The following is a 25,730-nucleotide window of genomic DNA, read 5'->3' on the forward strand; positions in this document are numbered from 1 at the left end:
ATGGCTACTCAATCCAATCTTCAATCTAGTAGCACTCCAGCCGTTACGGCTACCTCATCTTCATCCATCACTATAACTGCAACCACTACCACCAACGTCCCTGTTACTACTTCCACTACAGGGACAACTATGGCGCATGCTTCCATTTCGGCTACCAGAGCTGCTACTGCTGCTCTAAGTGGGGCTTCTACCACTCCTGCTTCTTCGTCCCAAGAAAGCGATGAAGATGTTCCTGTCATGGGTCCTCCACCTCTAGTTGCTAACGTGTCACAATTTTATGACGATGATGGGAATCTAAGAGATGTCAAAACTACCGCCTTATGGCGTAGCCAAGTACAACTTCCGTTTCAAGTTTTCAATGTCACATATTCATTCTTAGGTCCCATCTCTACTTTAGAACAAATTGAGTTGATTTCTTCTTTCTTTCCACAAACCCCCCCCCCCGCTCGCCCGCGCGCGCGAATACCTTGCTTTGATTTTGTAAGAATGTCAAAGCTACATATTTTGCAAGTCGAATCTTTAGGACTGCTGGTGCACGAAATTGTGATCACTACTTTTCACAACTCAAATAATCCCTGGTAATGAATCCAAAAACTTGGTGCTCAATACCATGGCATAAACACAACTTCGCACAACTAACCAGCAAGTGCACTGGGTCGTCCAAGTAATAAACCTTACGCGAGTAAGGGTCGATCCCACGGAGATTGTTGGTATGAAGCAAGCTATGGTCACCTTGTAAATCTTAGTCAGGCAGACTCGAATGGTTATGGATGATATATGAATAAAACATAAAGATAAAGATAGAGATACTTATGTATTTCATTGGTGAGAACTTCAGATAAGCGAATGGAGATGCTTTGTCCCTTCCGTCTCTCTGCTTTCCTACTGTCTTCATCCAATCCTTCTTACTCCATTCCATGGCAAGCTGTATGTAGGGTTTCACCGTTGTCAGTGGCTACCTCCCATCCTCTCAGTGGAAATGTTCAACGCACCCTGTCACGGCACGGCTATCCAGCTGTTGGTTCTCGATCATGTCGGAATAGAATCTAGTGATTCTTTTGCGTCTGTCACTAACGCCCCACAATCGCGAGTTTGAAGCTCGTCACAGTCATTCAATCATTGAATCCTACTCAGAATACCACAGACAAGGTTTAGACCTTCCGGATTCTCTTGAATGCCGCCATCAATTCTAGCTTATACCACGAAGATTCCGGTTAAAGAACCCAAGAGATATCCACCCAATCTAAGGTAGAACGGAGGTGATTGACGGTCACACGTTCATAGGTGAGAATGATGATGAGTGTCACGGATCATCACATTCATCAAGTTGAAGAACAAGTGATATCTTGGAATAAGAACAAGCTGAATTGAATAGAAGAACAATAGTAATTGCATTAATACTCGAGGTATAGCAGAGCTCCACACCTTAATCTATGGTGTGTAGAAACTCCACCGTTGAAAATACATAAGAACAAGGTCTAGGCATGGCCGTGAGGCCAACCTCCCAAAGAGGGTTCAATCATAAAAACATGATCAAAAGATGATCTAGAGATCTAAAGTGATCAAAAGATTCCAAAGATCAAAAGATCTAAAGTGATCAAAAGATTCCAAAGATCAAAAGATCTAAAGTGATCAAAAGATGAAAATACAATAGTAAAAGGTCCTATTTATAGGGAACTAGTAGCTTAAGAATTACAAAGATGAGTAAAAGACATAAAATCCACTTCCGGGCCCACTTGGTGTGTGCTTGGACTGAGCATTGAAGCATTTTCGTGTAGAGACTTCTCTTGGAGTTAAACGCCAGCTTTTGTGCCAGTTTGGGCGTTTAACTCCCATTCTTGTGCCAGTTCCGGCGTTTTACGCCAGAATTCTTGAGCTGATTTGGAACGCCGGTTTGGGCCATCAAATCTTGGGCAAAGTATAGACTATTATACATTGCTGGAAAGCTCAGGATGTCTACTTTTCAACGCCGTTGAGAGCGCGCCAATTGGGCTTCTGTAGCTCCAGAAAATCCACTTCGAGTGCAGGGAGGTCAGAATCCAACAGCATCTGCAGTCCTTTTAGTCTCTGAATCAGATTTTTGCTCAGATCCCTCAATTTCAGCCAGAAAATACCTGAAATCACAGAAAAACACACAAACTCATAGTAAAGTCCAGAAAAGTAAATTTTAACTAAAAACTAATAAAAATATACTAAAAACTAACTAAAACATACTAAAAACATACTAAAAACAATGCCAAAAAGCGTACAAATTATCCGCTCATCACAACACCAAACTTAAATTGTTGCTTGTCCTCAAGCAACTGAAAATCAAATAAGATAAAGAGAAGAGAATATGCAATGAATTCCAAAAACATCTATGAAGATCAGTATTAATCAGATGAGCGGGGCTTTTAGCTTTTTGCCTCTGAATAGTTTTGGCATCTCACTCTATCCTTTGGAATTCAGAATGATTGGCTTCTTTAGGAACTCAGAATCCAGATAGTGTTATTGATTCTCCTAGTTAAGTATGATGATTCTTGAACACAGCTACTTTATGAATCTTGGCCGTGGCCCAAGGCACTCTGTCTTCCAGTATTACTACCGGATACATACATGCCACAGACACATAATTGGGTGAACCTTTTCAGATTGTGACTCAGCTTTGCTAGAGTCCCCAATTAGAGGTGTCCAGGGTTCTTAAGCACACTCTTTTTGCCTTGGATCACAACTTTATTATTTTCTTTCTTTTTCTTTCTTTTTCTTTTTCGTTTTTTTTTTGTATTCACTGCTTTTTCTTGCTTCAAGAATCATTTTTATGATTTTTCAGATCCTCAGTAACATGTCTCCTTTTTCATCATTCTTTCAAGAGCCAACAACTTTAACATTCATGAACAACAAATTCAAAAGACATATGTACTGTTCAAGCATACATTCAGAGAACAAAAGTGTTGGCACCACATCAAAATAATTAATCTGTTATAAAATCTGAAATTCATGCAATTCTTCTCTTTTTCAATTAAGAACATTTTTCATTTTAAGAAAGGTGATGGATTCATAGGACATTCATAACTTTAAGGTATAGACACTAAGACACTAATGATCATAAGACACAAACATAGATAAACATAAGCATGAAATTTCGAAAAACAAGAAAGTAAAGAACAAGGAGATTAAAGAACGGGTCCACCTTAGTGATGGCTTGTTCTTCCTCTTGAAGGTCTTATGGAGTGCTTGAGCTCCTCAATGTCTCTTCCTTGCCTTTGTTGCTCCTCTCTCATGATTCTTTGATCTTCTCTAATTTCATGGAGGAGGATGGAATGTTCTTGGTGCTCCACCCTTAGTTGTCCTATGTTGGAACTCAATTTTCCTAGGGAGGTGTTGATTTGCTCCCAGTAGTTTTGTGGAGGAAAGTGCATCCCTTGAGGTATCTCAGGGACTTCATGATGAGTGGGGTCTCTTGTTTGCTCCATCCTTTTCTTAGTGATGGGCTTGAGGTCATGCCTTCTCAGTTGAACCGGCTTCCCTCTTGAATCTCTCTTCCATTGAGCGCCCTCTTTCACAAATGTTTGTGAGGACTTGGTCCAACCTTTGATCAAAGTTGACCCTTTCTGAGTTTGGAAGGGACCTCAGAGATCACCTTCTTCAAGGCCACAACTTCATAGAAGTGGTCTTGATGCACCCTTGGGATGAATCTCTCCATCTCCCATGACTCGGAGGTGGAAGCTTTTGCCTTCCCTTTCCTCTTTCTAGAGGATTCTCCGGCCTTAGATGCCATAAGTGGTTATGGAAAAACAAAAAGCAATGCTTTTACCACACCAAACTTAAAATGTTTGCTCGTCTTCGAGCAAAAGAAGAAAGAAGAGAGTAGAAGAAGAAGAAATAGAGGAGATGGAGATGGCTTATGGTTCAGCCAAAGGGTAGAAGTAGTGTCTATGTTGTGTGAAAATGAAGGAGTGAAGATGGGTTTATATAGGGGTGGAGGGAGGGGTAGGGTTCGGTCATGTAAGGGTGGATTTGGGAGGGAAAGTGATTTGAATTTTGAATGGTAAGGTAGGTGGGGTTTTATGAAGGATGGATGTGAGTGGTGAAGAGAATAGTGGGATTTGATAGGTGAAGGGTTTTTGGGGAAGAGGTGTTGAGGTGATTGGTGAATGGGTGAAGAGAGAGGGTGGTGGGGTAGGTGGGGATCCTGTGGGGTCCACAGATCCTGAGGTGTCAAGGAAAATTCAACCCTGCACCAAGTGGCGTGCAAAATTGCACCCTTTGCCAATTCTGGCGTTAAACGCCGGGCTGGTGCCCATTTCTGGCATTTAACGCCAGCTTCTTGCCCTTTTCTGGTGTTTAACGCCAGTCTGGTGCCCCTTTCTGGCGTTAAACGCCCTGAATGGTGCCAGACTGGGCGTTAAACGCCCATTTGCTAGCTTCACTGGCGTTTAAATGCCAGCAAGTTCTCCTCTAGGGTGTGCTGTTTTTCTTTCTGTTTTTTCTTTTTCAATTGATTTTGTGACTTCTCATGATCATCAACCTACAGAAAACATAAAATAACAAAGGAAAATAGATAAAATATAGCATTGGGTTGCCTCCCAACAAGCGCTTCTTTAATGTCAGTAGCTTGACAGAGGGCTCTCATGGAGCCTCACAGATGCTCAGAGCAATGTTGGAACCTCCCAACACCAAACTTAGAGTTTGAATGTGGGGGTTCAACACCAAACTTAGAATTTGGTTGTGGCCTCCCAACACCAAACTTAGAGTTTGACTGTGGGGGCTCTGTTTGGCTATGTTTTGAGAGAAGCTCTTCATGCTTCCTCTCCATGGTGACAGAGGGATATCCTTGAGCCTTAAACACAAAGGATTCTTTATTCACTTGAATGATCAATTCTCCTCTGTCCACATCAATCACAGCCTTTGCTGCGGCTAGGAAGGGTCTCCCAAGGATGATGGATTCATCCATGCACTTCCCAGTCTCTAGGACTATGAAATCAGCAGGGATATAATGGTCTTCAATCTTCACCAGAACATCCTCTACAAGTCCATAAGCTTGTTTTCTTGAGTTGTCTGCCATCTCTAGTGAGATTCTTGCAGCTTGCACCTCAAAGATCCCTAGCTTCTCCATTACAGAGAGAGGCATGAGGTTTATGCTTGACCCTAGGTCACACAGATCCTTCTTAAAGGTCATGGTGCCTATGGTACAAGGTATTGAAAACTTCCCAGGATCTTGTCTCTTTTGAGGTAATTTCTGCCTAGACAAGTCATCCAGTTCTTTGGTGAGCAAAAGAGGTTCGTTCTCCCAAGTCTCATTACTAAATAACTTGTCATTTAGCTTCATGATTGCTCTAAGGTATTTAGCAACTTGCTCTTCAGTGACATATTCATCCTCTTCAGAGGAAGAATACTCATCAGAGCTCATGAATGGCAGAAGTAAGTCCAATGGAATCTCTATGGTCTCAGTGTGAGCCTCAGATTCCCATGGTTCCTCATTGGGGAACTCATTGGAGGCCAGTGGATGTCCATTGAGGTCTTCCTCAGTGGCGTTCACTGCCTCTTCCTCCTCTCCAAATTCGGCCATGTTGATGGCCTTGCACTCTTCTTTTGGATTCTCTTCTGTATTGCTTGGAAGAGTACTAGGAGGGAGTTCAGTAATTTTCTTGCTCAGCTGTCCCACTTGTGCCTCCAAGTTTCTAATGGAGGACCTTGTTTCAGTCATGAAACTTTGAGTGGTTTTGATTAGATCAGAGACCATGGTTGCTAAGTCAGAGTGGTTCTGCTTAGAATTCTATGTCTGTTGCTGAGAAGATGATGGAAAAGGCTTGCCATTGCTAAACCTGTTTCTTCCACCATTATTATTGTTGAAACCTTGTTGAGGTCTCTGTTGATCCTTCCATGAGAGATTTGGATGATTTCTCCATGAAGAATTATAGGTGTTTCCATAGGGTTCTCCCATGTAATTCACCTCTTCCATTAAAGGGTTCTCAGGATCATAAGCTTCTTCTTCAGATGAAGCGTCCTTAGTACTGCCTGGTGCGGCTTGCATCCCAGACAGACTTTGAGAAATCAAATTGACTTGCTGAGTCAATATTTTGTTCTGAGCCAATATGGCATTCAGAGTATCAATCTCAAGAACTCCTTTCTTCTGATTTGTCCCATTGTTCACAGGATTTCTTTCAGAAGTGTACATGAATTGGTTATTTGCAACCATTTCAATTAGTTCTTGAGCTTCTGTAGGCGTCTTTTTCAGATGAAGAGATCCTCTAGCAGAGCTATCCAAAGACATCTTGGACAGTTCAGACAGACCATCATAGAAGATACCTATGATGCTCCATTCAGAAAGCATGTCAGAGGGACATTTTCTGATCAATTGTTTGTATCTTTCCCAAGTTTCATAGAGGGATTCTCCTTCCTTCTGTCTGAAGGTTTGGACTTCCACTCTAAGCTTACTCAATTTTTGAGGTGGAAAGAACTTTGCCAAGAAGGCATTGACTAGCTTTTCCCAAGAGTTCAGGCTTTCTTTAGGTTGTGAGTCCAACCATATCCTAGCTCTGTCTCTTACAGCAAAAGGGAATAGCATAAGTCTGTAGACCTCAGGGTCAACCCCATTAGTCTTGACAGTGTCACAGATTTGCAAGAATTCAGCTAAAAACTGATGAGGATCTTCCAATGGAAGTCCATGGAACTTGCAATTCTGTTGCATTAGAGAAACTAATTGAGGCTTAAGCTCAAAGTTGTTTGCTCCAATGGCAGGGATAGAGATGCTTCTCCCATAGAAGTCGGGAGTAGGTGCAGTAAAGTCACCCAGCACCTTCCTTGCATTGTTGGCATTGTTGTTGTTTTCGGCTGCCATAGGTTCTTCTTCCTTGAAGAATTCTGTTAGGTCCTCTACAGAGAGTTGTGCTTTAGCTTCTTTTAGCTTTCGCTTCAAGGTCCTTTTAGGTTCAGGGTCAGCTTCAACAAGAATGCCTTTGTCTTTGTTCCTGCTAATATGAAAGAGAAGAGAACAAGAAAATGTGGAATCCTCTATGTCACAGTATAGAGATTTCTTGAGGTGTCAGAGGAACAGAAAAATAGAAGGAAGAGGGAGAAGATTCGAACTTAGTGAGATAGAGTTCGAATTGTGCATTGAGAAGGAGTGTTACTCCATAAATAGAAGGATGTGAGAAGAGAGGAAGAGTTTTTCGAAAATAAATTAAAAACATATTTTAAAAAAACATTTTGAAAAATATTTTGAAGAAGATATGATTGAAAACTTTTTTTGAAAAAGATGTGATTAAAAGATATGATTGAAAAGTTATGGTTTTAAAAATATGTGATTGAGAAGATATGATTTGAAAAACAATTTAAAAAGATTTGATTTTAAAAATTAATGACTTGGCTAACAAGAAAAGATATGATTCAAACATTAAACCTTTCTCAACAGAAAAGGCAACTTACTTGAAATGTTGAATCAAATCATTAATTGATAGCAAGTATTTTTGAAAATGGAAAGAAATTGATTTTGAAAAAGATTTGATTGAAGAGATATGATTTGAAAAAGATTTGATTTTGAAAAATTTTGAAAACTTGAAAAAAAATCTGAATTGAAAACAGAATCTTCCCTCTTGTGCCATCCTGGCGTTAAACGCCCAGAATGGTGCACATTCTGGCGTTTAACGCCCAAAGCACTACTGGTACGCGAAATTGTGAACAATACTTTTCACAACTCTCATAATCCCCGGTAATGAACCCCAAAAACTTGGTGTTCAATACCATGGCATAAACACAACTTCGCACAACTAACCAGCAAGTGCACTGGGTCGTCCAAGTAATAAACCTTACGCGAGTAAGGGTCGATCCCACGGAGATTGTTGGTATGAAGCAAGCTATGGTCATCTTGTAAATCTTAGTCAGGCAAACTCAAATGGATATGGTGATATACGAATAAAACATAAAGATAAAGATAGAGATACTTATGTAATTCATTGGTGGGAATTTCAGATAAGCGCATGAAGATGCTGTGTCCCTTCCGTCTCTCTGCTTTCCTACTGTCTTCATCCAATCCTTCTTACTCCTTTCCATGGCAAGCTGTATGCAAGAGTTTCACCGTTGTCAGTGGCTACCTCCCATCCTCTCAGTGGAAATGTTCAACGCACCCTGTCACGGCACGGCTATCCATCTGTCGGTTCTCAATCAGGCCGGAATAGAATCCAGTGATTCTTTTGCGTCTGTCACTAACGCCCCGCCCTCAGGAGTTTGAAGCACGTCACAGTCATTCAATCATTGAATCCTACTCAGAATACCACAGACAAGGTTAGACCTTCCGGATTCTCTTGAATGCCGCCATTAGTTCTAGCCTATACCACGAAGACTCTGATCTCACGGAATGGCTGGCTCGGTTGTCAGGCGAGCACTCGGTTGTCAGGCGATCAACCATGCATCGTGTATCAGGAATCCAAGAGATATTCACTCAATCTAAGGTAGAACAGAGGTGGTTGTCAGGCACACGTTCATAGGTGAGAATGATGATGAGTGTCATGGATCATCACATTCATCAAGTTGAAGAACAAGTGATATCTTAGAACAAGAACAAGCGGAATTGAATAGAAGAACAATAGTAATTGCATTAATACTTCGAGGTACAGCAGAGCTCCACACCTTAATCTATGGTGTGTAGAAACTCCACCATTGAAAATACATAAGAACAAGGTCTAGGCATGGCCGAATGGCCAGCCTCCCAAAGAGGGTTCAATCATAAAAACATGATCAAAAGATGATAACACAATAGTAAAAGGTCCTACTTATAGAAAACTAGTAGCCTAAGGTTTACAAAGATGAGTAAATGACATAAAAATCCACTTCCGGGCCCACTTGGTGTGTGCTTGGGCTGAGCAATGAAGCATTTTCGTGTAGAGACTCTTCTTGGAGTTAAACGCCAGCTTTTGTGCCAGTTTGGGCGTTTAACTCCCACTTTGGTGCCAGTTCCAGCGTTTAACGTTGGAATTTCTGAAGGTGACTTTGAACGCCGGTTTGGGCCATCAAATCTTGGGCAAAGTATGGACTATCATATATTGCTGGAAAGCCCATGATGTCTAATTTCCAACGCCGTTGAGAGCGCGCCAATTGGGCTTCTGTAGCTCCAGAAAATCCACTTCGAGTGCAGGGAGGTCAGAATCCAACAGCATCTGCAGTCCTTTTCAGTCTCTGAATCAGATTTTTGCTCAGGTCCCTCAATTTCAGCCAGAAAATACCTGAAATCACAGAAAAACACACAAACTCATAGTAAAGTCTAGAAAAGTGAATTTTAACTAAAAACTAATAAAAATATACTAAAAACTAAACCAAATATACTAAAAATATACTAAAAACAATGCCAAAAAGCGTACAAATTATCCGCTCATCACAACACCAAACTTAAATTGTTGCTTGTCCTCAAGCAACTGAAAATCAAATAAGATAAAAAGAAGAGAATATGCAATGAATTCCAAAAACATCTATGAAGATCAGTATTAATTAGATGAGCGGGGCTTTTAGCTTTTTGCCTCTGAACAGTTTTGGCATCTCACTCTATCCTTTGAAACTCAGAATGATTGGCTTCCTTAGGAACTCAGAATCCAGATAGTGTTATTGATTCTCCTAGCTAAGTATGATGATTTTTGAACACAGCTACTTATTGAGTCTTGGCTGTGGCCCAAAGCACTCTGTCTTCCAGTATTACCACCGGATACATACATGCCACAGACACATAATTGGGTGAACCTTTTCAGATTGTGACTCAGCTTTGCTAGAGTCCCCAATTAGAGGTGTCCAGGGTTCTTAAGCACACTCTTTTTGCCTTGGATCACAACTTTATTTCTTTCTTCTTTTTTTTTTCTTTCTTTTTCTCTTTCTCTCTCTTTTTCTTTTTCGTTTTTCTCCTTCTCTTTTCTCTTTTTTTTTTTTTGTATTCACTGCTTTTTCTTGCTTCAAGAATCATTTTTATGATTTTTCAGATCCTCAGTAACATGTCTCCTTTTTCATCATTCTTTCAAGAGCCAACATCCATGAATCACAAATTCAAAAGACATATGCACTGTTTAGGCATGCATTCAGAAAACAAAAGTGTTGCCACCACATCAAAAATAATTAAACTGTTATAAAATTCAAAATTCATGCAATTCTTTTTCTTTTTCAATTAAGAACATTTTTTTTTCAAGAAAGGTGATGGATTCATAGGACATTCATAACTTTAAGGCATAGACACTTAAGACACTAATGATCATAAGACACAAACATGGAAAAACATAAAGCATAAATTTTCGAAAAACAAGAAAATAAAGAACAAGGAGATTAAAGAACGGGTCCACCTTAGTGATGGCGGCTTGTTCTTCCTCTTGAAGGTCTTATGGAGTGCTTGAGCTCCTCAATATCTCTTCTTTGTCTTTGTTGCTCCTCTCTCATGATTCTTTGATCTTCTCTAGTTTCATGAAGGAGGATGGAATGTTCTTGGTGCTCCACCCTTAGTTGTCCCATGTTGGAACTCAATTCTCCTAGGGAGGTGTTAATTTGCTCCCAATAGTCTTGTGGAGGAAAGTGCATCCCTTGAGGCATCTCAGGGATCTCATGATGAGAGGGGTCTCTTGTTTGCTCCATCCTTTTCTTAGTGATGGGCTTATCCTCATCAATGGGGGTGTCTCCTTCTATGTCAACTCCAACTGAATAACAGAGGTGACAGATGAGGTGAGGAAAGGCTAACCTTGCCAAGGTGGAGGACTTGTCCACCACCTTATAGAGTTCTTGGACTATAACCTCATGAACTTCTACTTCTTCTCCACTCATGATGCTATGAATCATAATGGCCCGGTCTAGAGTAACTTCGGACCGGTTGCTAGTGGGAATGATTGAGCGTTGGATAAACTCCAACCATCCTCTAGCCACGGGCTTGAGGTCATGCCTTCTTAGTTGAACCGGCTTCCCTCTTGAATCTCTCTTCCATTGGGCACCCTCTTCACAAATGTCAGTGAGGACTTGGTCCAACCTTTGATCAAAGTTGACCCTTCTAGTGTAAGGATGTTCATCTCCTTGCATCATAGGCAAGTTGAATGCCAACCTTACATTTTCCGGACTAAAATCCAAGTATTTTCCCCGAACCATAGTAAGCCAGTTCTTTGGATCCGGGTTCACACTTTGATCATGGTTCTTGGTGATCCATGCATTGGCATAGAACTCTTGAACCATTAAGATTCCGACTTGTTGAATGGGGTTGGTAAGAACTTCCCAACCTCTTCTTCGGATCTCATGTCAGATCTCCGGATATTCAATCTTTTTGAGTGAAAAAGGGACCTCGGAGATCACCTTCTTCAAGGCCACAACTTCATAGAAGTGGTCTTGATGCACCCTTGAGATGAATCTCTCCATCTCCCATGACTCGGAGGTAGAAGCTTTTGCCTTCCCTTTCCTCTTTCTAGAGGTTTCTCCGGCCTTGGATGCCATAAATGGTTATGGAAAAACAAAAAGCAATGCTTTTACCACACCAAACTTAAAAGGTTTGCTCGTCCTCGAGCAAAAGAAGAAAGAAGATAGTAGAAGAAGAAGAAATGAGAAAGAAGGGAATGGCTTAGTGTTCGGCCAAAAAGGGGAAGAAGTGGTGTTTAGGTTGTGGGAAAATGAAGGAGTGAAGATGGGTATATATAGGAGTGGGGGAAGGGTTATGGTTCGGCTATGGGAGGGTGAGTTTGGGAGGGAAAGTGGTTTGAATTTGAAGGGTGAGGTAGGTGGGGTTTTATGAAGGATGGATGTGAGTGGTGAAGAGAAAGATGGGATTTGATAGGTGAAGGGTTTTTGGGGAAGAGGTGTTGAGGTGATTGGTGAAGAAGAGAGAGAGTGGTGGGGTAGGTGGGGATCCTGTGGGGTCCACAGATCCTAAGGTGTCAAGGAAAAGTCATCCCTGCACCAAATGGCATGCAAAATTGCGTTTTTAGCCAATTCTGGCGTTAAACGCCGGGCTGATGCCAATTTCTGGCGTTTAACGCCAGTCTGGTGCCCCTTTCTGGCGTTAAACGCCCAGAATGGTGCCAGACTGGGCGTTAAACGCCCATCTGCTAGCCTTACTGGCGTTTAAATGCCAGTAGGTTCTTCCTCCAGGGTGTGCTGTTTTTCTTCCTGTTTTTCATTCTGGTTTTACTTTTTCAATTGATTTTGTGACTTCTCATGATCATCAACCTACAGAAAACATAAAATAACAAAGAAAAATAGATAAAATATGACATTGGGTTGCCTCCCAACAAGCGCTTCTTTAATGTCAGTAGCTTGACAGAGGGCTCTCATGGAGCCTCACATTTTCTCAGAGCAATGTTGGAACCTCCCAACACCAAACTTAGAGTTTGAATGTGAGGGTTCAACACCAAACTTAGAGTTTGGTTGTGGCCTCCCAACACCAAACTTAGAGTTTGACTGTGGGGGCTCTGTTTGACTCTGATTTGAGAGAAGCTCTTCATGCTTCCTCTCCATGGTGACAGAGGGATATCCTTGAGCCTTAAACACAAAGGATTCTTCATTCACTTGAATGATCAGTTCACCTCCATCAACATCAATCACAGCCTTTGCTGTGGCTAGGAAGGGTCTGCCAAGGATGATAGATTCATCCATGCACTTCCCAGTCTCTAGAACTATGAAATCAGCAGGGATGTAATGGTCTTCAATCTTTACCAGAACATCCTCTACAAGTCCATAAGCTTGTTTTCTTGAATTGTCTGCCATCTCTAGTGAGATTCTTGCAGCTTGTACCTCAAAGATCCCTAGCTTCTCCATTACAGAGAGAGGCATGAGGTTTACACTTGACCCTAAGTCACACAGAGCCTTCTTGAAGGTCATGGTGCCTATGGTACAAGGTAGTGAAAACTTCCCAGGGTCTTGTCTCTTTTGAGGTAATTTCTGCCTAGACAAGTCATCCAGTTCTTTGGTGAGCAAAGGAGGTTCGTTCTCCCAAGTCTCATTTCCAAATAACTTGTCATTTAGCTTCATAATTGCTCCAAGGTATTTAGCAACTTGCTCTTCAGTGACATACTCATCCTCTTTAGAGGAAGAATACTCATCAGAGCTCATGAAAGGCAGAAGTAAGTCCAATGGAATCTCTATGGTCTCATTTTGAGCCTCAGATTCCCATGGTTCCTCATTAGGGAACTCATTGGAGGCTAGTGCACGCCCATTGAGGTCTTCCTCAGTGGCGTTCACCTCCTCTCCTTCCTCTCCAAATTCGGCCATGTTGATGGCCTTGCATTCTCCTTTTGGATTTTCTTCTGTATTGCTTGGAAGAGTACTAGGGGGGAGTTCAGTAATTTTCTTGCTCAGCTGTCCCACTTGTGCCTCCAAATTCCTAATGGAGGACCTTGTTTCAGTCATGAAACTTTGAGTGATTTTGATTAGATCAGAGACCATGGTTGCTAAGTCAGAGTTGTTCTGCTTAGAATTCTCTGTCTGTTGTTGAGAAGATGATGGAAAAGGCTTGCCATTGCTAAACCTGTTTCTTCCACCATTATTGTTGTTGAAACCTTGTTGAGGTCTCTGTTGATCCCTCCATGAGAAATTTGGATGATTTCTCCATGAAGAATTATAGGTGTTTCCATAGGGTTCTCCTAGGTAATTCACCTCTTCCATTGAAGGGTTCTCAGGATCATAGGCTTCTTCTTCAGATGAAGCATCCTTAGTACTGCTTGGTGCATTTTGCATTCCAGACAGACTTTGAGAAATCAAATTGACTTGTTGAGTCAATATCTTGTTCTGAGCCAGAATGGCATTCAGAGTATCAATCTCAAGAACTCCTTTCTTCTGATTAGTCCCATTGTTCACAGGATTCCTTTCAGAAGTGTACATGAATTGGTTATTTGCAACCATTTCAATCAGCTCTTGAGCTTCTGTAGGCGTCTTTTTCAAATGAAGAGATCCTCCAGCAGAGCTATCCAAAGACATCTTGGACAGTTCAGAGAGACCATCATAGAAAATACCTATGATGCTCCATTCAGAAAGCATGTCAGAAGGACATTTTCTGATCAATTGTTTGTATCTTTCCCAAGCTTCATAGAGGGATTCTCCATCCTTCTGTCTGAAGGTTTGGACTTCCACTCTAAGCTTACTCAATTTTTGAGGTGGAAAGAACTTTGCCAAGAAGGCATTGACTAGCTTTTCCCATGAGTCCAGGCTTTCTTTAGGTTGTGAGTCCAACCATGTCCTAGCTCTGTCTCTTACAGCAAAAGGGAATAGCATAAGTCTGTAGACCTTAGGGTCAACTCCATTAGTCTTGACAGTGTCACAGATTTGCAAGAACTCAGCCAAAAACTGATGAGGATCTTCCAATGGAAGTCCATGGAACTTGTAATTCTGTTGCATTAGAGAAACTAATTGAGGCTTAAGCTCAAAGTTGTTTGCTCCACGTGCAGGGATAGAGATGCTTCTCCCATAGAAGTCGGGAGTAGGTGCAGTAAAGTCACCCAGCACCTTTCTTGCATTGTTTGCATTGTTGTTGTTTTCGGCTGCCATGTCTTCTTCTTTGAAGATTTCTGTCAGGTCCTCTAAAGAGAGTTGTGCCTTAGCTTCTCTTAGCTTTTGCTTCAAGGTCCTTTCAGGTTCAGGGTCAGCTTCAACAAGAATGCTTTTGTCTTTGTTCCTGCTCATATGAAAGAGAAGAGAACAAGAAAATGTGGAATCCTCTATGTCACAGTATAGAGATTCCTTGAGGTGTCAGAGGAAAGGAAAAATAGAAGAAAGAGGTAGAAAAATTCGAACTTAGTGAGATAGAGTTCGAATTGTGCATTGAGGAGGAGTGATACTCCATAAATAGAAGGATGTGAGAAGAGGGGAAGAGCTTTTTCGAAAATTAAGTTAAAAAGATTTTTTTTTTAAAAAAAATTTTGAAAAACTTTAATTGATTTTCAAAAATCAAGAGTGGGAAGGAAATCAAGTAATTTTTGAAAAAGACTTTGAAATTAGAAATCAAAAAGATATGATTGAAAACTGTTTTGAAAAAGATGTGATTAAAAAGATATGATTGAGAAGTTATGATTTGAAAACAATTTTAAAAAGATTTGATTTTAAAAATTAATGACTTGCCTAACAAGAAAAGATATGATTCAAACATTAAACCTTTCTCAACAGAAAAGGCAACATACTTGAAATATTCAATCAAATCATTAATTGTTAGCAAGTATCTTTGAAAAAGGAAAGAAATTGATTTTGAAAACATTTGATTGAAAAGATATGATTTGAAAAAGATTTGATTTTGAAAAACTTTGAAAACTTGAAAAAAAATTGATTTGAAAACAAAATTCTCCCCCTTGTGCCATCCTGGCGTTAAACGCCCAGAATGGTGCACATTCTGGCGTTTAACGCCCAATGCACTACCTTTTTGGGCGTTAAACGCCCAACCAGGCACCCTGGCTGGCGTTTAAACGTCAGTCTGTCCTTCTTCACTGGGCGTTTTGAATGCCCAGCTTTTTCTGTATAATTCCTCTGCTGTATATTCTGAATCTTCAATTCTCTGTATTATTGACTTGAAAAGACATAAATTAAAAATATTTTTGGATTTTTAATAATGAGGAATAATCAAAATGCAACTAAAATCAAATAACAATGCATGCAAGACACCAAACTTAGCAGTTTGTATACTACGGACACTAACAACATGAGAATGCACATGAGAAACAACAAAACACTCAAGTCAAGAGAATTCAAAGATCAAAGCAAGGAAGTCATCAAGAACATCTTGAAGATTAATGAAGACACATGCATGAATTCGAAAAATGCAAGAAGAACAGAAACATGCAATTGACACCAAACTTAAAATGAGACACTAGACTTAACAAGAAACATAATATATTTTTTTGTTTTTTATGATTTTGTAAATTTTTTTTTGGATTTTTCGAAAATTAAGTGGAAAAAAAAATAAAGGTATCAAAATTCTTAATGAGAATTCCAGGAATCATCGCAATGCTAGTCTAAGACTTCGGTCCAGGAATTAGACATGGCTTCACAGCCAGCCAAGCTTTCAAAGAAAGCTTCGGTCCAAAACACTAGACATGGCCAATGGCCAGCCAAGCCTCAGCAGATCATTGCTCCAACAGCAAGATTGATAGAAATCAACAAGCTCTTGTGATGATAAGTTGAAACCTCGGTCCAATAAGATTAGACATGGCTTCACAGCCAGCCAGATTTCAACAGATCATCATGAAACTCTAGAATTCATTCTTAAAGAAATTCTGAAAAAAAAATACCTAATCTAAGCAACAAGATGAACCGTCAGTTGTCCATACACGAAACAATCCCCGGCAACGGCGCCAAAAACTTGGTGCGCGAAATTGTGAACAATACTTTTCACAACTCTCATAATCCCCGGTAATGAACCCCAAAAACTTGGTGTTCAATACCATGGCATAAACACAACTTCGCACAACTAACCAGCAAGTGCACTGGGTTGTCCAAGTAATAAACCTTACGCGAGTAAGGGTCGATCCCACGGAGATTGTTGGTATGAAGCAAGCTATGGTCATCTTGTAAATCTTAGTCAGGCAAACTCAAATGGATATGGTGATATACGAATAAAACATAAAGATAAAGATAGAGATACTTATGTAATTCATTGGTGGGAATTTCAGATAAGCGCATGAAGATGCTGTGTCCCTTCCGTCTCTCTGCTTTCCTACTGTCTTCATCCAATTCTTCTTACTCCTTTCCATGGCAAGCTGTATGCAAGGGTTTCACCGTTGTCAGTGGCTACCTCCCATCCTCTCAGTGAAAATGTTCAACGCACCCTGTCACGGCACGGCTATCCATCTGTCGGTTCTCAATCAGGCCGGAATAGAATCCAGTGATTCTTTTGCGTCTGTCACTAACGCCCCGCCCTCAGGAGTTTGAAGCACGTCACATTCATTCAATCATTGAATCCTACTCAGAATACCACAGACAAGGTTAGACCTTCCGGATTCTCTTGAATGCTGCCATCAGTTCTAGCCTATACCACAAAGACTCTGATCTCACGGAATGGCTGGCTCGGTTGTCAGGCGAGCACTCGGTTGTCAGGCGATCAACCATGCATCGTGTATCAGGAATCCAAGAGATATTCACTCAATCTAAGGTAGAACGGAGGTGGTTGTCAGGCACACGTTCATAGGTGAGAATGATGATGAGTGTCACGGATCATCACATTCATCAAGTTGAAGAACAAGTGATATCTTAGAACAAGAACAAGCGGAATTGAATAGAAGAACAATAGTAATTGCATTAATACTTCGAGGTACAGCAGAGCTCCACACCTTAATCTATGGTGTGTAGAAACTCCACCGTTGAAAATACATAAGAACAAGGTCTAGGCATGGCCGAATGGCCAGCCTCCCAAAGAGGGTTCAATCATAAAAACATGATCAAAAGATGATAACACAATAGTAAAAGGTCCTACTTATAGAAAACTAGTAGCCTAAGGTTTACAAAGATGAGTAAATGACATAAAAATCCACTTCCGGGCCCACTTGGTGTGTGCTTGGGCTGAGCAATGAAGCATTTTCGTGTAGAGACTCTTCTTGGAGTTAAACGCCAGCTTTTGTGCCAGTTTGGGCGTTTAACTCCCACTTTGGTGCCAGTTCCGGCGTTTAACGCTGGAATTTCTGAAGGTGACTTTGAACGCCGGTTTGGGCCATCAAATCTTGGGCAAAGTATGGACTATCATATATTGCTGGAAAGCCCAGGATGTCTACTTTCCAACGCCGTTGAGAGCGCGCCAATTGGGCTTCTGTAGCTCCAGAAAATCCACTTCGAGTGCAGGGAGGTTAGAATCCAACAGCATATGCAGTCCTTTTCAGTCTCTGAATCAGATTTTTGCTCAGGTCCCTCAATTTCAGCCAGAAAATACCTGAAATCACAAAAAAACACACAAACTCATAGTAAAGTCCAGAAAAGTAAATTTTAACTAAAAACTAATAAAAATATACTAAAAACTAAACCAAATATACTAAAAACATACTAAAAATAATGCCAAAAAGCGTACAAATTATCCGCTCATCAACTACCCTTTTGGGCGTTAAACGCCCAGCCAGGCACCCTGACTGGCGTTTAAACGCCAGTTTGTCTTCCTTACTGGGCGTTTTGAACGCCCAGCTTTTTCTGTGTACTTCCTCTGCTGTATGTTCTGAATCTTCAATTCTCTGTATTATTAACTTGAAAAGACACAAATTAAAAATATTTTTGGATTTTTAATAATGAGGAATAATCAAAATGCAACTAAAATCAAATAACAATGCATGCAAGACACCAAACTTAGCAGTTTGTATACTACTGACACTAACAAAATGAGAATGCATATGGCAAACAACAAAAGTACTCAAGTCAAGAGAATTCAAAGATCAAAGCTAGGAAATCATCAAGAACATCTTGAAGATCACTTAAGACATATGAATGAATGCAAGAAGAACAGAAACATGCAATTGACACCAAACTTAAAATGAGACACTAGACTCAAACAAGAAATATTTTTGGTTTTTATGATTTTGTAATTTTTTTCTTTTTTTTTCGAAAATTAAGTGGAAGAAGAAAATAAAGATATCAAAATTCTTAATGAGAATTCCAGGAATCATGCAATGTTAGTCTAAAGCTTTAGTCTAAAGGAATTTAGACATGGATGGCCAAGCTTCAGCAGGACATTGCATTCAAGAGCTAAATTGATGAGAATCAATCAGCTTTGGTGATGATAAGAACATCACCTTGAAACACTAGAATTCATTCTTAAGAACTCTGAAAAATTCCTAATCTAAGCAACAAGATGAACCGTCAGTTGTCCATACTCGAAACAATCCCCGGCAATGGCGCCAAAAACTTGTTGCACGAAATTGTGATCACTACTTTTCACAACTCAAATAATCCCTGGTAATGAATCCAAAAACTTGGTGCTCAATACCATGGCATAAACACAACTTCGCACAACTAACCAGCAAGTACACTGGGCCGTCCAAGTAATAAACCTTACGCGAGTAAGGGTCGATCCCACGGAGATTGTTGGTATGAAGCAAGCTATGGTCACCTTGTAAATCTTAGTCAGGCAGACTCGAATGGTTATGGATGATATATGAATAAAACATAAAGATAAAGATAGAGATACTTATGTATTTCATTGGTGAGAAATTCAGATAAGCGAATGGAGATGCTTTGTCCCTTCCGTCTCTCTGCTTTCCTACTGTCTTCATCCAATCCTTCTTACTCCTTTCCATGGCAAGCTGTATGTAGGGTTTCACCGTTGTCAGTGGCTACCTCCCATCCTCTCAGTGGAAATGTTCAACGCACCCTGTCACGGCACGGCTATCTAGCTGTTGGTTCTCGATCATGTCGGAATAGAATCAAGTGATTCTTTTGCGTCTGTCACTAACGCCCCACAATCGCGAGTTTGAAGCTCGTCACAGTCATTCAATCATTGAATCCTACTCAGAATACCACAGACAAGGTTTAGACCTTCCGGATTCTCTTGAATGCCGCCATCAATTCTAGCTTATACCACAAAGATTCCGGTTAAATAACCCAAGAGATATCTACCCAATCTAAGGTAGAACGGAGGTGATTGACGGTCACACATTCATAGGTGAGAATGATGATGAGTGTCACGGATCATCACATTCATCAAGTTGAAGAACAAGTGATATCTTGGAATAAGAACAAGCTGAATTGAATAGAAGAACAATAGTAATTGCATTAATACTCGAGGTACAGCAGAGCTCCACACCTTAATCTATGGTGTGTAGAAACTCCACCGTTGAAAATACATAAGAACAAGGTCTAGGCATGGCCGTGAGGCCAGCCTCCCAAAGAGGGTTCAATCATAAAAACATTATCAAAAGATGATCTAGAGATCTAAAGTGATCAAAAGATTCCAAAGATCAAAAGATCTAAAGTGATCAAAAGATTCCAAAGATCAAAAGATCTAAAGTGATCAAAAGATGAAAATACAATAGTAAAAGGTCCTATTTATAGGGAACTAGTAGCTTAAGAATTACAAAGATGAGTAAAAGACATAAAAATCCACTTCCGGGCCCACTTGGTGTGTGCTTGGGTTGAGCATTGAAGCATTTTCGTGTAGAGACTTCTCTTGGAGTTAAACGCCAGCTTTTGTGCCAGTTTGGGCGTTTAACTCCCATTCTTGTGCCAGTTCCGGCGTTTTACGCCAGAATTCTTGAGCTGATTTGGAACGCCGGTTTGGACCATCAAATCTTGGGCAAAGTATGGACTATTATACATTGCTGGAAAGCTCAGAATGTCTACTTTCCAACGCCGTTGAGAGCGCGCCAAATTGGGTTTCTGTAGCGCCAGAAAATCTACTTCGAGTGCAGGGAGGTCAGAATCCAACAGCATCTGCAGTCCTTTTAGTCTCTGAATCAGATTTTTGCTCAGATCCCTCAATTTCAGCCAGAAAATATCTGAAATCACAGAAAAACACACAAACTCATAGTAAAGTCCAGAAAAGTGAATTTTAACTAAAAACTAATAAAAATATACTAAAAACTAACTAAAACATACTAAAAACATACTAAAAACAATGCCAAAAAGGGTACAAATTATCCGCTCATCAACTGCACCCACAAAAGAATCGAGCTCACCATTTTAAACTTAGATGTCGAGGCTTTCTCCCACTTACAAGTCCCTTTGGAAGTCTCTAGGTATAGTATCTGCTCTTCGACTATCCACCTATGACCTTTCTTATACTGTTCTTATGCTCGGTGCTAGTTTATACTTTTAGTGTCCAGCCACGAATAATTTTCACTTTTTTTATGGGATGATGGGTCCGACTCTACTCGAGATTACCGCTTTGACTAGTGTTTCTCCTGCTGGAGAAGATGTCTGCTAGACAACTTCATGTCCTGAGGATGTTTTTGACATTAATTTTGATTCAACTTCTGTGTCAGATTTTATTTAGAACAATATGGGTTCCGAGGACAACCCTGTTACTAACTGCAAACATGTCGCTTTTTTGTTCTTATGGCTTAATGAATTTGTTTTTTGTTAAAAATCAATCCAGATCCAAAAAAGTAACTACCTTCCACTAGCCATCATGTTTCACCATAAGAAGTATATCTTCCCTCTCTTATTTTAAGTCAATTGTATGAGACACTGTCTTTGGTGGTTAGCAAGATTCGATGAGGAGAGTCGTCAATCAATCCTTTTGGACCTGTTTGGGTCGTCAATTTATGGCTTAAGTCGGCATTTGAACCTCAACTCACTGTCCTTTCTAAGTTTCCAAAGTCCCCTCTTAATGGTATCCGACTGTCTACTCTCTTGTGGTTGAAACCAAAAGGCATGTCATCCATCGATGCTTTTTATCATTTGATAAAACTTTTCCTTAATATCAAAAGCAACGACGCTCCAAATTATCTTCCCAATTCTTTAGCTTGTCAAAAAAGCAATACAGATACCTTCACTCTCTCACAAGTCTCAAACCCGAAAATCAAAAGGCTCTTGATGAAATATGGGAAAAAGGCCTTTCTCCACAAATACTTCCCGTAGGACTTCTTTGTGAATCCACCATAGCTCTTAAAAGAAGCTTGTGACATACTCTCCCTAGTATGTATTGAGGCAATTTGACCTTGCACAAGCACTACCTTCCACACTTTCTCTTGAAGCTAGAGCTCAAATGATCCATTATAAAGTGTTGACCTTTAAAGATTTCGACAAAATTTTAGATATGAACCATGAACGAGTGACCACTCATTACAACAGATTTGATCTTAAATTCGGCTTCCTTTCGACCCTTGATTTTAACAAATGGTGGTCAAACTATTATGCTACTCATTACCTTTCAGTCGAACAAGCTCTTTCTAACTTGGTTCTTCCTCCTGCACAGACTGCTGCTATGTCGAAGAAAATCAAAGGTGAGCACATCTAGGAAATTATTGCCTCTGAGAAATATTATAATATAAAATGGCATTTTTAGAACTTAAAGTACGTTTTCATCGAGGCCAAAGAGGTATGGGAAAAGAAAAAGGAAGCACACTTCCATAGATGTCTAGATCACTATTTAAAAGCCTTAAGTTGAGATCCCTTTGTGCAGAAAAAGAACTTTATGAAAACCTTTAAATTTTTTTCTTTTTCCAATGCCCATTTTGGCCTTGTCGATCAACTACCGGATCCTCCTAAAAGAGACTTAGGAGTAGATTATCGATTCCAAAGAAAAGACCCTTGTACTTTGAGCATAAAAACTACTGATGCCATCTATTACCCAGGTGCCAGGCATAGAATTCATGGTCGAACGAGAATTGCTGGATATCCTCCAGGTACCATGTTTTTCTTGGTATTTATCAGAAATCTTTTAAGTCCTTACTTTTCTTATGCCTTTTTACTTCATTAGCTGCTCGACCAACAACTTTAACAGACATTGCTCTTGATCCTAAAACGATCAAAGAAAACTGGGAGTTGGATGAAGAAACCGTCCTTAAGAAAACAAAATCCAAAAAAGGTCGAGGTAGAGGATGGTCGAGTACAAGTGAGGCCACAATTCCTTCAAAGAAACGTGGGGCCGTCAACATTCTTATGGCAGATAAACCTAGAAAAGTACAAAAATCTGATCCAATTCCTCCCATCAAGGTATTTCCCCCACCTTTCATTTTTAACAATTTATTTAAACACTTGCCTATCATAATAAGCTGCTTTTTTTTTTTAGTCGAAACCTGTCACACGTAGCTCAAGGCCTCAAGATGAAACACAAAGCCACTCGAAATCAGGTGTCGATCCATCTGGTGTCGAGGCCGAAGTCACTCAACCCCCAAAGGTTACGGTCTCTTTGCGTTTCTTAAGTCCAATTCAGCCTACACCTTCGACTGCAGCTTTCCAGGCTTCCACTGGTTCTCCAATGGTAATTTACTATTCCTATTACATATGTTTTATCTGCATTACATTTTCTTATGTGATACTTCACCCCTTTTATAGGCAAGCTACATGCCTTTTCTGACCGATGCTGAAACTCATCAAGAGTCTGGTCCTGTCTCGACATCAGCTATAGTAACTTTGACTATTCTCCCTCATAGGAACCCGGCTAATGTTGAACAAGAAGAGTCTCCTATCAATGTTCCTGCTCTAGAAGCACAAGACTTGAATTTTGATGATTTTGATTTCGACCTCGAAAACATCCTTTCAGAAGCTCGAAAGGTGTACTCTTCCGAAGGGACAAAAGTGGTATCCTCTACTGGTTAGGAGCCTGGAATCCCTCTAGTGCAAACAGAAACAATGATTCTGACTCATGAAGAAGTTACTTCCCCTGAACTACAACTTTCACTAGGTCCTAATCCCTTGGTTATCAACGACGTCAACATTGTTCTCAACTGCCTCAATCACCCTTTGGATAAAATCAATGATAATGCCGATCTGAAAGCTTGACTACTATCTGCCCTCAAGTTTCTGAACCAGAAAATATCGACTGATGCCTTGATGGCCTTGGAGACTTTCATAGAAAATATTTATAATCACATCGCCAAGGCTAAAGCAGTCGAAAAGAAATTTAATACGACAATCGAAGCCTTAGCTTCCCATGATAAACAATTAAAGAAATGTGAAATAGTGAAGTCTCAAATCGAAGAAGTCTCATCAGAGGGTCGATCCAAAGAGAAGATATTGGCCACCAAATTCGACATTATGGAAAAAGAATTGGCTGAGCTGAAAGCAAACAAGGCAAAGGTATAGGATACCAATACGGATCTTCGTCGACGACTTCAGAAAATAAACCAAGTTCATGCATCAAAGGCTTCAAGTCAAACCATTCTCGTAGGAATGACAATCAAATAATCAAGGCCAAAGAAGAAACTGTCGAAGCTTCTACTGCCTTGGGTCAAAAACAAGAAGATATTAAGCTCAAAATTAGAACTTTGTTTTGATTTCTCATAATTGAACCTAAACTACATTTCTTTTATATGAACTTTTCCCTTTGTTGATCAATTGCTCACTGACGATGATATAAATTTAAATATTTACCATTTATATGCCCTACTTGTCAAGTAGTAGTTATATCTTTTAAGTCATAAGCATTACTATCAAATATTTTTTCGACCCTAAAAGGGCCTTCCCTTAGAGAGACCATTTTTGTTTTATTTGTTCAGTCAGAAGAACTAACTTTAACACTAAGTCACCAACCATAAATGTTTTTTTTACTCTCTTGTTGTATGACTTGGTAATACTATCTTTTTATCTAGCCATTCGATCTAGAGTCGTCAATCGAGATTGATCAAATTGATCTAGTTCATCAGCCATGCTTGACCAATATTGTTTGACTGGTAAATCATTTTGCTTTGTCACTCTAATTGTATGCAGATTAATTTCAAGTAGTAACACTGCTTTATCGCCATATACCAGTTCATACGGAGTTAAACCTGTAGCCTCTGAAGGAGAACATCTCTATACCCATAATACTTGACTCAAAATATTATGTCAATTTCGAAGATGTCTTCCTATATGTTTGTTAATTAAACTAATTAAAGTTTTATTACCATTTTTGACTTGGCCATTTGCTTACGCATAACATGGGGTCAAATGTATAAGTTTAATTCCTCTCAACTCAGTATACCCTTTAACTTGTTGACCTGTAAAAATAGTCCCTTAATCCGTGGTTATAGTTTGACGAATACCAAATCTGTGAATAATCGACTCTTCAATAAAGTCAATCACCTTGGCTTGAGTAACCTCTTTCATGGGCACAACTTCTATCCATTTCGTAAAATAATCCACCGTTACCAAGATGATTTTATGCCCCTTAGTCGAGGAAGGATGAATCATTCCTATTAAATCGAAAGCCCACCTTCTAATGGCCAAGGCTTGATTACAACATGTAAATCAGAGGCAGGGACTCTTTGAATTGGTGCATGCCGTTGGCACTGATCATAACGTCGAGCAAAATTGATGCAATCCTTTATCATTGAAGGCCAATATATTTCTTGTCGACGTAAGATTCAATACATTTTCTGACCCGTTTGATGGGATCCGCAAATATCTTCATGTAACTCTGCCATGGCTAAATATGCATCTTACATACTTAAGCATTAGAGCAAAGAGCCATCAATAGTTTTCTTGAATAAGCCTCCCCCAACTAATACAAAGTTTAATGCCAAATATTTGATGTTCTGATCAACTCTTTGATTGGGATTCTTAAGGAAAGCGATGATCTTATACCTCCAATCACTTGGATCAAGAGTTTTTGCACAGCAAATCCCTCTTATGTCTAAAGGAGTTAAGTTAGTCTCAATTTCACTAAATTCCTTTACTAACTTGGAAGATTTTTTATAGCCCGAGGCCATTTGAGCTAATTTATTGGTTTCCTAATTCGAATCTCTAAATATGTGTCTGATGAAAACAAAATCGAACTCAGCCAATAATCGCACAACTACTATAAAATACTTAGCCAAATTCTGATTAATAACACGATAAAATTTCTAGCTAACTGCTAAATAACTAATTGTGAATCTCCTAGTATTTTGACTATCTTTACTTCTCTTTCAATTAAAAGTTCTAGACCAATGATCAATGCCTCATAATCTGCTTCATTATTTGACAACCCTAACTCGAGTCGAAACATAAATTTGGTTAGGATATCATCAGGGGTGATTAAGACTATTCCAAATCCTATCCTTTTTTGGTGTTTCGACCCATCAGAAAACAATTTCTACGGTTTTAATTCTAAATAATTAATCTCGAGTTGTTCATGGATTTTGACACAGGGATGATCCGCTAAGAAATCAGTGATCATTTGCCCTTTAACGGCCCTGGCTGGGACGTAAAACATAGAATATTCGATTACT

At 39.8% G+C, this 25,730-nt stretch overlaps 1 protein-coding gene and 1 non-coding gene across 2 annotated transcripts; both read left to right on the forward strand.

Moving 5' to 3' along the window:
• LOC130934706 (cell wall integrity and stress response component 4-like) lies at positions 1 to 24,264 on the forward strand. Its single transcript, XM_057864248.1, has 7 exons — positions 1 to 379; positions 21,753 to 21,821; positions 22,298 to 22,533; positions 22,610 to 22,801; positions 22,876 to 23,121; positions 23,353 to 23,619; positions 24,250 to 24,264. Exons 1-7 carry the CDS (start codon positions 1 to 3, stop codon positions 24,262 to 24,264), a joined length of 1,404 nt encoding a protein of 467 aa, XP_057720231.1.
• On the forward strand, positions 13,951 to 14,058 carry LOC130937398 (small nucleolar RNA R71). The gene has a single exon (XR_009068621.1). It is a non-coding gene; the product is annotated as a small nucleolar RNA R71 (small nucleolar RNA).
• Positions 24,265 to 25,730: the final 1,466 nt, after the last annotated feature.

Source organism: Arachis stenosperma, chromosome 6, assembly GCF_014773155.1.
Source record: "Arachis stenosperma cultivar V10309 chromosome 6, arast.V10309.gnm1.PFL2, whole genome shotgun sequence".
Taxonomy (NCBI): domain Eukaryota; kingdom Viridiplantae; phylum Streptophyta; class Magnoliopsida; order Fabales; family Fabaceae; genus Arachis; species Arachis stenosperma.